General features: G+C 39.7%; 2 protein-coding genes across 2 annotated transcripts in view; both read left to right on the top strand.

The window, feature by feature from the left end:
- myo7ba (myosin VIIBa) overlaps positions 1-736 on the top strand; it is a gene marked incomplete at its 5' end in the record, with an annotated part of 33,171 nt that extends 32,435 nt beyond the window's left edge. Inside the window, 2 exons of the mRNA XM_079841476.1 lie at positions 129-248; positions 327-736. Coding sequence (XP_079697602.1) covers positions 129-248; positions 327-416 — 210 coding nt within the window. The 3' untranslated portion in view covers positions 417-736. The remainder of the gene's footprint in view (positions 1-128; positions 249-326) is intronic.
- Positions 737-1,734: 998 nt separating this feature from the next.
- On the top strand, positions 1,735-11,668 carry gpr17 (G protein-coupled receptor 17). Its single transcript, XM_079840002.1, has 2 exons — positions 1,735-1,931; positions 9,745-11,668. The coding sequence occupies exon 2, from the start codon at positions 9,753-9,755 to the stop codon at positions 10,770-10,772; it is 1,020 nt and encodes a 339-aa protein (XP_079696128.1). The 5' UTR covers positions 1,735-1,931; positions 9,745-9,752; the 3' UTR covers positions 10,773-11,668.
- The last annotated feature ends 3,860 nt before the right edge of the window (positions 11,669-15,528 follow it).

Here is a 15,528-nt window from a genome sequence, read left to right as displayed (position 1 = left end):
TAAGACCTCAGATGAGTGGTAAAACCGTAAGCTTGAAAGTAAAGTTGCATTGTCTGCTTAAAAGTTGCATTGTCTGCTAAATCCAGCTTTGAGTTTGTTGGCTTAACTAAATTCTACTTCTGTTCAAGGACATTCTGGCGGTGCATCCATACAACAAGATTGCAAACTGGTGCAGTGGAAGCACATACTTCCACATGACTATTGGAAACCTTGTGAAAGGGAACAAAATCCTGTGTGAAACTTCCCTGGTAAGTGACAAAAATGTTGCTTACTCCAAAAAATTTGATTTTTCAGATCTCAAAATAACAGAATTCTGTGTCCGTTAGGGCTATAAAATGGACGACCTGCTGACTTCCTACGTCAACATGTATCTTAATGAGAGGAAAGGACAAAGAAGAAATCAATACTTTGACTAAAGATAACAGAACGGCAATGAGTTTACTCTGGCGTTCTTTAAGTGCACACAATCACATATATGAAAAACATAGCCAATGAGATTTATTAATTCATCAAACTGAATATTTGTCTGATTTTATTTTTCAATGTGCCAACTGATGTGCTTATTTTGTCGTAATATAATGCCAGACTGTGTGAAGAAGACTGTAATTTCAGTTTGTTTACTTGTTCACTAATATTTAATGACAAATGAATCATTATGGTCTTTGAATCATACTTGGTTTTTGATGTATTTCAAGTTTTTTTATGCAAAATTGTCAAATAAATAACTATGAGGCATAGCTCGCAGAATTGTACACTTTTATTATTCACCATATCGGCCGATTCTTCTGGGTGTCGGTTTCAAAAATGGAATTACATTCGCCTGTTGCTTGTGTTGTTTTGTCATGTTTAAAAGCAAACTGTTTTAGCTCTTGAATCTGACAGAAGACGAGTTCTTCTCTGGTTAACAGGCATGTTACACTGTGCTTTGCCCCGGGGCAACAAAGTCTCGAGGGGCAGCATATAATGAGGCTTGGAGATGTCCCAATTAAGACTTGGCACTGTATTATACAGACAAAATAGTGGACGCATTCAGTAAAGCGAACTATATTAGCATATCGTTGAAGACTGGCCCAAACAGAAGAAAAAGAGATGATGTGTGTCCTGCACAGCTGTGATCTCCCAGAATGAAAGACAGATTATTGCTCTTGCTGTTTGCTTGGGGCCGCACATCTGTCCGAGGATCACATGGTCTTATTTCTGCCCTCTGCTGCTCCAGTGTATGATGCCCCAACAGTCCACAGCAGGGACCCTAGGAACAAGGAGCCCAGTCTGTTATTCTCTGTCCCGCTCGCCCTTGTGTTTTCTGCTCAAATTTCTTCTCACTCATTCTCCGAGTTCCAAGGGGCCTCGTCTGTCTGGCTTTCCACAGTCTGCAATGGATAATCTCTAGTCTTTATTCATAAACTGTCCCATTAAAGGCTCAGTTCATCTTCTGTTTATTGATATGGTTGAAGGAGGGGGGTTTTCGGGAGGGGGGGCTTCTAACCTAAAGGCACGCTAGTCCCCGTTTCCATGGCTCCCCACCGGCTCCACATTGCGACCAAGGCATGCCATTATTCTCCCCCTGTCGAAATGTGCCGCTTCTTCTGACTCGGGTTATTGTGGAGCGCACAAGTGGCCCTCAGAAGAAAATAGCATTGCAAAGAAAGGCTGAGGTCAAGAGTCACATTAGAGCCTTCCCATCGCGAACTGCGTTTTTGTGATCAAATTTGTAGGCTACACAAAAAGAGCCACAGAGCCTAAGAGAGTAGGGTCTCAACTCCATTAAACTCCACTGCCTCTGAACAGAAGCTGCTGGTTTGCTTTCAGTTTTCAGGCAACTGTAAGAAAGTCCAGGCATCAGAACTCCCTCTCCTCTGCTCTGCTCTGCTGTACTCTCCTAGACTCAACTCCTTCACTACTGCACGGGCTGTTGAGGGATCAACACTCTGGTGAGTCTCTCATAGACTTTATTCTTTTATAGTCTTCATACTTTCAGTGTCTGCAACGTTTTTATTAATATATAATAAAATATAACTAAATATATATATATAGAATGACTAGAATGTTTTCCTAGCTAAAGTGCGAGCCATTTAAACTATTTTTCTGCACTTTTATTTTTTATCAAAAATTTTTACATAGAACAACAATATTGTAAATGTAAAAAATGAAAAATCTACTGTATTGTTTTCTCCTTGTTTATGTGCATGCCATTTAAACTGTTCAATGTTCTGTAAATATTTGTATTACTATTTTTTATATAATCACTATACTGTGTTTTCCCTGTTTAAGTGCATAATTTTAATTTTTATTGAATTACTATATTGCATTTTCCTTGTTTAAACATATGCCAGGACCTAAATGGGATTTTAATAGAATTTTAATTTTAATAGAGTATGTTTATAGTAATCACTGAAATTGTATTTATTCTAAGGTGAGTTTATTGGTCTCTGAAAGCTGATTTTAGCACTGCGCGATAACTAGTTAGCTTTGCTTAAATGGAAAAAAATCAGTCAAAATCACTTCAGGGAATCGGTTATAAAACTAAAAGTTATAGGACACCGCATTTGCTTTCATGCGGTCATATTTCACGTATTTGTGTAATACTGTAATTACACTGTGTTTCCTGTAGCTGTGTTTTACTTTGAGTTTCTGTTGGTCCACATCGAGTTGCAGTTTAGCTTTAGTTAATCTGCACTGTGCCTCACGCCTGTGATTACTTCTGCTTCTTTTGTGGATGTGGTATAGGAGCATTAGTGTCACATTGCAACCCCGGCTTGACCCCCACTTATTTCTTTAACACAAAAGTGATTTTGTATTGTTGGCAGCCTGTGGAGGTGCCTTGTTCTGCAAGACTTGCGGGTTTTGGAGCATGTTTTCCAAGACAACCACAGAGCACTTGGACTAGTGCTACCGGACTTTCGTTTTTCATTCGAAATTCTCATATTTTATCTGAGCAAATGTGTTTTTCCTGGACCTCAGAGTTATAGTTTCATATCACACAGCAGAGAACCACCAGAGCCATCTATTAACATCTGGATTTCTCAATCCCAATCACGCCTTTTTTTCATCTAAGCTCCAGTTTTTTGTTTTTGTTTTGTAGTTCTCTACTTTTATCTGTTTAAATTACCAGAGGGTTTGGCATGTTCTGGGACTTGAGGATTTCCTCCCCCTCAGTTACAAATCCTGCAGAACTTTCCGATAGCTGGAATCTTGAGACAATACTTTGTACACTACTCACCCACTTTGTGTTTGTCTATGCTGTTCTGAAAATTTTGATAAAGTGTCTTCCTATTATTATAACTCCAGTGAGAGGTTATTGTGAAACGTTTTGGTAGCAGATTTGATCCACAAAGACTGGCTCTTTGTTCTTAATACAAATGGGATAAAGCTACATTTTAATATGTTTTGAGGAGTGTTCCAAAGGGTGTGGAACTCAAACTCAACATGATTGTATTCAGTATTCATAAATTAAATTCCTAGGTCCACTCTTTGTTTTATATATTATATTTAAATTTGAACCACTGCCCTTGCATTTGGACTGAGTCAAAGAACAAGCTATCGTTATTATTATTTTCTCTTTTTGCATGTTGGTTGCACCACATTATTTTTATTTGGAAGACAATAGTTTTTAAAAATGTATCAAGCAGTAAAGCAGATGTCTTAAAATATTGTTGTTCTCAGAAAAATAGTTTTTTTCAAGGATTTCATTATATCAATTAGGGGTGGGAATCACAAGGTACCTCCCGATACGATGCACGATACATCGCTCACGATACGATAATATCACGATAGGCCTACTGCAATTCTGCGATAATCAATATATTGCAAGACAATCCTATGATGATACATCACAATATCTGTCTAATTAAGAAAACAAAAGGCCTGTGAAAAGGTTAAGTGCAGGTTTTCCAGACTTTGGACTTAAACGTGGCTGGGGCATCTATTATTTGACTCACACTGCTGTCCGCCATCCCGTTAAAAAACTATTTTCTTAGGTTAGTTAACTTATGCTCCCGTTTCCCTCATTCATATGAGCACCTCCTCGAGGAGCCATGAAATAGCGACGCTGGGAGCAGGGAAATCAATTTAGAGCACCTTATTAGTAAAAATATGACATGACATTAGCATTGATCATTGAGTTCCCACAGCCTAAGCACAGGCGCCACTCTTCAGCATAATGGTAACCACAAAATGAAAACACTTTACAGAAACTCCTCTAAATGTCCAACATAACTGAACATTAAACACTAACATTAACTAACATCTTTCCCTTTACAGAAAAACACATACAATTATTGAATCCCTAAATGTACTCTCCTAATGGAGTCCCTTGGAAAGCATACTGGGAACTACAGATCCACTGCCCAGTTAGCTATGTCAACGCAAATATTTCATGTAGTTTTAACACAACTTAATTAAGTAAACTTCAGTTTTAAATATATTAGGTTGATTAAACACAATTAAATTAAGTTGTGACAAAATTAGATATGTTTAAGTAAAGTGAACAGAATTTAAATGTGTCATATCTATGAAGGGCCTGAATCATTTTTTTTTTTTTTGTGAAAGGATGATGATATATTGCCCTACCCTCTCAGTAAAAAAGGTACAAAAGCCGTCACTGGGGCGGTACCTTTTGTACCTTTTAGGTACTAATATGTACATTTAAGGTACCAATATGCACCATTTTAGGTACAAAAGTGTACCTTTTGAAAAAGTACCCCCCCCCCCCCCCCCCAATAATATTAATAAGGCTTATCTTCTTCATTGTGATATAAGGACAATTGTTGACAACCTTATGCACCCCTATGAAATTTAATTCAGAAATTAAAAACATAATTGAAGATTGTAAGTCATTGTAAAATGCGTTTTTTAAATATATCTTAAATTCACTCTTGGAAAAAAATCATGGACAATTTGAATAAATTGAATTAGAATAAATTGAATTAGAATAAATGGTCCTGAAAAAAATAGTCACACTTGTATTGTGTGATTATTGTGTTGTGAATAAACTTATTCTTACTGAAAGCTCATTTTTTGAGACATCAACCTCAACTTTCTCAGTTTTAGAGTAAAACGTGTTTTTGAAAATATTGAAAATTAAAGATGGTATTTTTGTGCATTATTCATAATAAATGTAAACTTATTTTAAAACTTTTTTAAAAACTTTTTCACGTTTTTTTTTTAAACGTTTTTCACTTCAGCATTAATCTGTGTGTCGTCGTCAAAAAGAGATCAAACTTAAGTAAGATTTAAGTTGGAAATTTCATGTTCAGGTCCATGCTCATAAAGTGAATAAATGGATTAATGCATAAATATAATGTAGTACCTAAAAATACAAAATATTAATAAAAAAACATTATCAAACTAAAATATAGTACAATTATTTAATTGAAATAAATAAACAAAAATTCGGTCATTTTAGGGTTAAAAAGGTCATCTGATTCCTGCAGATGCTTCATTTGGCCTGATTATTAATAGAGCAACTGTTTGAGTTTGCGCGTTGAATGTGAGGCAGGCTGCCCTGCCCTGTGCACCCGCCAATGATTTGCCAAACTAGAATGCCATGAGGACAGCTGGGTCAGATTGTAAGCAGATAGCTGGGAGTGACTCTGGGGTCTCATGACAAAGGTGTGGTCACCGGATGCACTGAAGCACCTTCATGCAGCGTGTGGGGGTGCAGCGAGCCCCGCAGGGACATCTGCTCAGACTCCTGACTGAGACACACAAATATCCAAGTAGCTGAATTGCTGCCAAACAGCCAGACAGCTGTAACACTTCCTTGCACGACTCAAATTAGTGGGGGATAAATATTTACTGTGGCTGTAAAAAGTGTTATTTGTAGGCCTATCACTGCTGTGTCCTTTGCTCCATTTTTGTAAACATGTTTTGGCTGCAGGGGAGTTAGGAAAGATATTCCCAAAGGCAGGTGTAAACTTGCTCTTTTCTTTTTTCAGATGTGAATACAATTTGATTTCTTATAGCAAAAATGAAAAGCTTAAATGCGCCATATAGGTTGATTTAGATGTGTGATGGAAGTGTGTGCCAAACATGTACGTTTTTGTTGATTTTTGTAGAAATCAGAATTTATCAGTTAGCATGGCTGTCGCTCCCTTCATGGAAATGAGGCCGTCTGTATAGGGCACCAGCTCAATAAGGGACACCATCTCAGCTGCTCAAATAAAGAAATATTTTATATATTCAAATTTTTTCTTTTTTTAAATAAATGAGAAATGTTATTTTATACAAAGATTAGGCATAACATTATGATCACCTTCCTAATATTGTGTTGGTCCCCCTTTTGCTGCCAAAACAGCCCTGACGCGTCGAGGCATGGACTCCACTAGACCCCTTAAGGTGTGCTGTGGTATCTGGCACCAAGATGTTAGCAGCAGATCCTTTAAGTCCTGTAAGTTGTGAGGTGGGGCCGCCATGGATCGGACTTGTTTGTTCAGCAGTAGCTCGTTACTAATGTGATCCGTCCTCTTGACGCCGACCGTCCGTCGCTCGAGGGCGCGTTCAGTCACTGCCAGCTTCTGCCTGTCTGCTGTGGTCAGCGACCAGGTCTTGGCCCCGTAGAGCATGGCCGGCAGGACGGTGCGCAGGGGGGCATCAGCTGTGTTGGTGACCATCTCTGCTATGGATGCATAGCTGACCCAGGCAGCCCTCCGACGGCGTGCCAGATCGCAGTTGTTCATGTGCCTGCACACGGGCCAGCCTTCGCTTCCCACGTGCATCAATGAGCTTTGCCGCTCATGACCCTGTCGCCGGTTGACCACCGTTCCTTCCTTGGACCGCTTTTGATAGATACTGGCCACTGCAGTCCGGGAACACCCCAAAAGACCTGCAGTTTTGGAGATGCTCTGACCCTGTCATCTTTCAATCTTTCGACGCAGGCCACAACAACTTTGCCAGGCTTTTCGGTCCCTGGCCAGACCCATCCAGTCTCTGCCAATGTCTTGTCTGAGCGAGTCCCGCCATCAGGTTGCGGGGCGGCCGAGCGGTCTTTTGATGTCAAGAGGCAGCCATTTGGTCATGCCCTGCATCCATCGCCCGTCCGACATCCTGGCCACGTGTCCAGCCCAGCGCTTCTTGGTCTGTTTGGCCTGGTTGATGGCGTCCTTGACCTTGCTCGCCTTCCTCCTGATGTGATCCGTCCTCTTGATGCCGACCATCCGCCGCTCGAGGGAGCGTTCAGTCACTGCCAGCCTCTGCCTGTCTGCCGCGGTCAGCGACCAGGTCTCGGCCCTGTAGAGCATGGCCGGCAGGATGGTGCTGTTGAACAGGTGAGCGCGCAGGGGGGCGTCGGCTGTGTTGGTGACCACCTCTCCTATTGACACATAGCTGACCCAGGCAGCCCTCCGTCGGCGTGCCAGCTCGCAGTTTTTCTTGTCCCCAGCAGTCAGCTCCTGGCCGAGGTAGCTGTCGACCTGCTCGATCTCCTTCTGTCCGACGTGGATGTTGCTGGTGGCCTGTGGGTTGCGCATCCACTTTGTCTTGGCCAGGTTCATCTTTAGGCCGACCGCTGCGCTGGCCTGGTTGAGCTGGTCGAATTGCAACTGTACGTCGGCTACTGACTCACCGATTAGGCCGATGTCGTCTGTGAAGCGCAGGTGGCCATTAACACGTTAATACATCAGAATGTGGTATGTTGGTTTTGGGGGGCAATGGCTGCTTCGACGTCCTCGTAGAACTGCTCAATCTCATCGTCCTCGGCTGCTGTGGTCGGCGCATATACCTGCACGGTGCGGATGGTCATCTTGTTAGTCAGCGCCAGGGTGTGCACGCCGACTCGTCGGTTGGTCACGTCGACCAGGTTGATTGACGCCTCCCATTGTCTGGAGACGCATTGGATGTTGTCGGCGATGATGGTAGCCAAATCCGTTTCCCGGGATATTGTCCTGGCGTTGTAGGTGCCGATGTAGATTTTGTTGTTTCGTGGTCAGTTTCTAGAAGGCAGCCTTCTAACTGTGATTCTTAGCAGCCCGTCGCCCGTGGCCGGGTCGCTCTGCCGTCGGAGAGCGGGCGCACGGACGTGCAGGGTACTGGGGCCCGTGGTGGGCCCGTGTTCATTGTTGTAGCTTGAGTTTTTCTTTTGTCGTCTAGCCATCACAATTTGGCCCTTGTCAAACTCGCTCAAATTCTTACGCTTGCCCATTTTTCCTGCTTCTAACACATCAACTACAAAATGTTCACTTGCTGCCTAATATAGACCACCCACTAACAGGTTCTGTAATGAAGAGATAATCAGTGTTATTCTCTTCACCTGTCAAAATGTTATGCCAGATCGGTGTACGTGCTATTTGTGAAATTCAAAGATTTAGAATGCTTCACTAGAGCATTGGGCATTATTTATTTAATTTTATATCGAACTATCTAATAATATTTAAGCTACTGTTCAAAATGCTTTTGAAAGGCTTCATCAATGCTGCATTAATTTGATTTATTATTAAAAAAATTATATATATATATATATATATATATTACATTTTAATACATTCGATAACAAAGATCAAATTTTAGCAGCCTTTACTCCAGTCTTCAGTGTCACATGATCCTTCAGAATATGCTGATTTGATATCATTCTAATATGCTGATTTGATACTTAAGAAACATTTCTTATTATTATCAATGTTGAAAACAGTTGTGCTGCTTAATATTTTTGTGAAAACCGTCATAGCTCTTCAGGATTATTTGATGTATAGAAAGTTCAAAAGAACATTTATTTGAAAACAAAATGGTTAGTAACAGTGTTAATAACAGTCTTTACTGTAACAACTGAATGCATCTTGGCTGAATATTTTTTTTTTATTTCTTATAAAAAATCTTAGTGGCTTTACTATCTTTCTGGGCTTTAAAATTTGTAATGACGTTGCTGCCTATGGATAGTTCAGAAAGCTCTCCGATTCCATCAAAAATATCTTCATTTGTGTTCCGAAGATGAACGAAGGTCTAACAGGTTTGGAACGACATGAGGGTGTGTAATTAATGACAGAAATGTAATTTTTGGGTGAACCTAACCCTTTAAAACAGCTAGTGGAAACACCACACTGGCTGCTACCTTTGTACAGGGACTCATTATTCCATTTCTGTCTGTCAATTCTATTTATGCTCATACAAATATTTACACATAAGAAATTTGCTGGGGGAAAAAGCAGTTAAAAGTGCTTTTTTTTTTGCTGAGTATATGTCATTTAATATAATATATGTTAAATTATTATATTTATTTATTTATTCAATTTAACATTTGTGACATAAGTCGCATGGGTATATTTTTGGGAATAGCCAACAATACATTGTATGGGTCAAAATTATCGATTTTTCTTTTATGCCAAAAATCATATAGGATATTAAGTAAAGAGCATGTTCCAATTTTGTAAATGTTCTTACCGTAAATGCATCAAAAATGTATTATTAGTAGTAATATGTATTGCTAAGGATTTCATTTGAACACCTTTAAAGGCGATTTTCTCAATATTTCAATTTTTTGCACCCTCAGATGTCAGATTTTCATTTTTTTTGTTGCATCTCGGCCAAATATTGTCCTATCCTAACATGCTAAGCTTATTTAACAAATACAATAAGCTTATTTATTCATCTTTCAGATGATGTATACATCTCAATTTCAAAAAAATTGACCCTCACTGGTTTTGTGGTCCAGGGTCACATTTACCTTAATTCATGAATTAAAATATAAAAATATATAGGATTATCTTATACATGTGAATTTATAATAAAACCATCTTTCTTTTCCTGTTTTTGCAGTCACAAAGATGGAATTCTCCCTTACAGAACTTCCCACCTTGCTGCCCAATCGATCCATGGAAAGCTGTCCACCTGTGGATAATACAGTGGAGAATATGATCTTTGGATTCTACTACATCATAGTTTTCCTTCTTGCGCTGAACGGCAATAGCCTTGCCCTGTGGATCTTCACCCGCCAGAGAGGGAACGCTTCTCCAGCCAATGTCTTCCTGCTCCATCTCGCTGTGGCTGACCTGTTTTACATCTTCGTTTTACCTCTCAGGGCCACTTATCATTTAACGGGGGGACATTGGCCATTTGGTGAAATCCCCTGCCGTCTCGCAGGCTTCTTCTTTTATGTCAACATGTATGCCAGTTTGTACTTCCTGGCCTGTGTTGCAGGTGATAGATACCTTGCTGTGGTACACGCCGTACGTTCCCTCAAGGTCAGACGCCCTCGTTACGCTCACATTGCCAGTTTTGCACTTTGGGCTTTGGTGATAGTGTCAATGGCGCCCCTACTGGTCACCAAGCAGACCGCAGAAGTCAATGGCTCTACCGTATGCTTGCAGCTGTACAGAGAAAAGGCCTCACGGCGTGCTCTCGTCTCCCTCGCCGTAGCCTTCATGCCACCTTTCATTGCCACCCTTTCATGCTACTTGCTGATAGTGCATAGTCTGCGAAAAGGTTCAAGGCTCGAGCCGGCGCTGAAACTCCGAGCTCTACGCACGATCGGTCTGGTCATGCTCATCTACATAGTGTGCTTTTTGCCCTATCACTTAAGCCGTGCAACCTTCATCTTGGGTTACGGACACCCAGACCTATCCTGCCAAATCAAAAGAGGGCTAGCCCTGGCTAACCGTCTTACTTCCTCTCTAACCTGCCTGAACGGGGCTTTGGATCCACTGGTCTACCTGTTTGCAGCTGAGAAGTTCAGGGGAAGCGTTCTCAGGCTTTTTTGTAGAGACAAATCAGGGGGGTCTGGCGCTACAAGTGGGGACCTGAAAGGTACACATGAGAGCTCTCTGAGCGCAAAGTCGGAGTTCTGAGCGAGCTATTGAAATCATACAGATGAATATTTGTCATCAGTTTAAGTGATTCGGCCCACACTTCCTGATTGTGTATGGTCAAAAATTAAAGATCGGGAACTTTAAACAGCCTTGCATCACCAGGCACGTGATTTGGGCATGCTAAAGTGAAAGTTATTTGGGACGGTACTAGTGACTGTTATGTCAGTTGTTAGATCACAACTGTTGACATAAGACAAGGCTCAAGAAGGCATAACTTTTGTATAAGACTGTGTGTTGCCTTTTAAAAGTTAATGTTGTCTTTATTAGCATATTACCTGTTTGCTAATGACATGCTTTGACTCGTTGTTTGTAAACTGTAAGCACTTCCTTAGTGCACATTCTTAATGAAATCAGTGTGAAACTAATGAATTTCATGTTTGGTATCAAAACAACACTTATAATCATTTTTTTAAACTGTCCTCAGGGGGATTTTCTGGTTATAGCACTCTCAAGCTGTGGTAAGAATGTGCGAAGGGTAACAAACCAGTGAGGAGTCGAAATGAATACTACTATTTACATTCCTTTACGGCTATTTGTTATTAAGACTATTTAGATGCATGTGCACTTCACGCTATATATTCAATTAATATTCTTAATGTACCTTTTAATGTTTAAGGTATAATTACGGATTTTTTGATGGCATGAAATATTGGTTTTGTTTTCACTTGTTCAAATGAAGTTGATATCCATCCTTATTTATATTATTTTAATTACTGTAACCAATTGGTATACATATATTTTATTTTTGTGCTCATTATACTTATATCATTAATTTTTCTGTATTTCTCAAGTAAGATCCGTACATGAATCAATTTGTAAATGCATTTAAGTCAACTCAATAAATGTAACCTCAAATGGTTATTGATGTTTCTTTTTATTTAGGCATCAGATGCATTTTGTTGATTACAAATACAATACACTCCCCCTCCCCCCATACTCACCAACACTACCGCCAACTTTGTCACGTCTCATACAGCTCCCATTAGTCTTTATAACACTTGACTTTTGAGTATCATCTCATGTGACAGCTGCTAATGACAATAGGCAGAACCTTGTGAAAACGTACTTTATCTGCAGTATATGCATTGCACACGCTCTGTCCCACCACACTCTGGCCGTCACTGCTGAGCTCTTATTGACAGTAGAACATAACCACATTCTTTATAGCTGTGTGCATGTGAGAAAGACGCAAGATGGAAACCACCAGGCTGATCTGACACTGCCACTATTCAGGTTCTCTTTCACATCATGTGACTCAAACTGTGAGCTGTCAGCAGATTATTTTCTCTCTCTCTCTCTCTGTCTGACTCTCTCGCTTTCTGTCTCTCTCTGTCTTTGCTTCTCTTTCCTCATATTTGTGCAAGGTTTCCTGTCCATTAACGTAACAAGGCATCTTCACTGAGTGAGAGAGAGAGAGAGAGAGTGAGAAAGAAAGGAAGAGGAGGACAGTAATGTGTGTGCAGTGTATATTACTCAGTGTTACTCAAGAGTACCTGGCAGTATGGTCCCAAAACAACAACACAAACACAACAAAAAACATTAAACATTTCATTCAAAAACTTTTTCAAATCAAGTAGAAAGTTTAATACCTGTCAGTATGATAAACATAAAACAAACACAAAACAAAATTAAACAAAAACATTAAACATTTTGTTTGAAAACTTTCTTTCAAAACAAGTAGAAAGTTTAAAAGCTGGCAGTATGATCCCAAAACAAAACAATACAACACAAAACAAAATAAAACAAACAACAATAAACATTTCATTTGAAAACTCTTTCAAAACAAGTAGAAAGTTTAATGCCTGGCAAGTATGATCACAAAACAAAATGAAACAGAACAAACATTAAACATTTCATTTGAAAACTTTCTTTCAAAACAAGTAGAAAGTTTAAAACCTGGCAGTAGGATCCCAAAACAATACAAAACAAAATAAAACAAACAACAATAAACATTTCATCTGAAAACTTTCTTTCAAAACAAGTAGAAAGTTTAATGCCTGGCAGTATGATCCCAAAACAACACAAAACAAAATGAAACAGAACAAACATTTCATTTGAAAACTTTCTTTCAAAACAAGTAGAAAGTTTAAAACCTGGCAGTAGGATCCCAAAACAAAACAAAACAAAACAACACAACAAAACAAAATAAAACAAACAACCATAAACATTTCATTTGAAAACTTTCTTTCAAAACAAGTAGAAAGTTAAATACCTGGCAGTATGATCCCAAAACAACACAAAACAAAATGAAACAGAACAAACATAAAATATTTCATTTGAAAACTTTCAAAACAAGTAAAACGTTTAATACATGGCAGTATGATCAAAACAAAACTAACTCTGAAGCTTTTGCAAATTTATGCAATGAAAAATGTAAAATCTTTTTAACCATGCAGCTCTCAAACCTCATTCAAGTGTGTGTATATCCAAACATGGCAATTCAATGATGCTGTGTGTCATTTTATTCTCATGTCTTTTGAATTTGCATGGAAAAGGGCAGCTTGAACATCTTGCCCAATGTCACTTTTTTTGTTCGACAAAGGAAGGATTTGGAACAATATGATGAAATGACAGAATTTTCATTTGGGAGGAACTGTCTCTTTAAATACATCTAGGGCCCTATCATACACCTGGTGCAATGCGGTGCCAGACGCAACGCAAGTGTTTTTACCCCGATGCAGTTATCGTCCTGGGCCACATTGTTTAAATAGCAAATACCCATTTGTGCACCCATGGGCGTGCTAGTCTGAAAACAACTGAAACCTGGTCTAAAGTCAATGGCGCAATATTATTATTATTTTTTTTTGTTATTTAAAGTGTTAGAAATATGTGTACAACTTGTGTAAACTCTGCTTAACACACACACAGTGCATTTATAAATATTAAAATAAGGGTGCTTTCACAATTAGTTTTTTTTGCCTGGACCGAACCCGAGTTCAATTGCTCACCTTTCCCACTGCCCCCAATGGACTGTGTTCATATTATTTGGGTCCGAACCGGGATGCGTTTGCGTCATCAAAGCAGCAGATGTTTACTCGGTTGCTTGGTAACGACGGCGAGCGAGAAGGTGGCAAAATGCATAGCGTTGCTCCTCACTTTTATATTTTTGTTTTTGAACCGTTGGTTTTGCTACCAAAGCTTAAGTACATAATGGCACTTGCGTCTATCTCCCGCGAATGTACTGCAAATGCTAAAAAGAAGGCTGAAGATGAGCAGAAATTAGATTTACAGCTCTCTGCTTGCAGTTCGTCAGTCACACTCACCAGAGAAATTAGTGAAACTCACACAAACACACATTTTTATCAAATCATACGTCATTAATAGCGGTTCACTTCCGCGATTTAGTACGATTGTCTTCACATCAGCAGCTAACCATACTGGAGTTCACATGAACTGAAACCCAGACCACCCTTTTTAAGCGGACTCTGGTACGGTTCGCGGGTGCGCACCCGAGTTCGGAAGGCCGCGTTCACATCATCCAAACGAACCAAACTCTGACATCAATTGAACCCGGGTGCGCACCAAAAGTGCTAGTGTGAAAGCACCCATAAAAGGATTCCTCTCTGGAGGAAATCTGCTCGCAAATTCTGCAATGTAAATGGCAATCCCCCATGGTGCAAGCGCAACTGGCTTTTAAAGGGAATGGGAGATGAGACTCTGATGGGTTTATTGCACATTACGCCCAAAACACACCCATTACTCATTAAGAGAATAGGGACAACCCTTTTGAACCATGTGCCTGGCGCGCTGCGTCAAAATAAAAAAACGAACCCGAGGAGGTTTTTTTTAAAAATGACGCTTTTACGCCTGGCGTTTTGCGCGTCGGTGTGCACACTTGCATTGGCGCCCTTTGTTTAGTCACGCAGCGTTAAATGCGCGCGAAAATCGTCCCGGTGTGAACAGGCCTTTAGATCAAAATAGGGACTTATTGTACACAGTCAGAAAAAAATTTGCAAATATTGTGCCTTTAGGGGTACAACAGCATATTACAGGGGACGTGCCTGACAACTTTGTACCTTACCTACCCCTTAAAGGTGCAATTGGTACCTTAGAGCAGGGGTTTTGAAACGTTTTGATGCCAAGGACCCCCAAATATGATACACCTTTTATGAGGGACCCCCTTCCTAAAATCCATCTATATATTTTTATGTATGAAAACACATTTAAACTGTTAGATAAATATTAAGCGTGACATTATAAATTAATTATAAATACAACATATTGTTTCCAAATTTAAATTGGCTATACTTAATGTTGGATGTATAAACCTGAAGAAGAACTTTTTCAATTAAAAATTATTTGTATAAGCAACTTTCCCAGTAAATGTATGTAGCTTACATACTGTGTTAAGAATACAGCCTTACAACCCCAGTGAGCAAGACAAAGGGCACTATAGTGAGTAAAACTTACAAGAAAGATACAAAGCAAAAATATACAATTCTGGAAAGTATGTATACAGCAAGAAAGGAGAGAAACATTTAGAAATTAAACACTTAGAATGTTAAGTAGACTTTATCCATTTTTTATTCTCTGAAATTTTCAGGGGACCCCTTAGAACCTTCTGTAGGACCCCTGGGGGTCCCCGGACCCCAGTTTAAAAACCCCTGCCTTAGAGTATAGTAATATGTAGGCCTGTCCTTACAGTACTACTATGAACCCTTAGGTGCAAAGATGCCTCTTTAAGTGTATTGCCACAAGGACAAACTATTGTACCGCTAAAGGTATTTCTGCATTC

This window comes from Gobio gobio (assembly GCF_949357685.1).
Source record: "Gobio gobio genome assembly, chromosome: 17".
Taxonomy (NCBI): Eukaryota; Metazoa; Chordata; class Actinopteri; order Cypriniformes; family Gobionidae; genus Gobio; species Gobio gobio.
The sequence above is the reverse complement of the archived record's forward strand: the minus strand, read 5'-3'. Positions and strand labels throughout refer to the sequence as shown.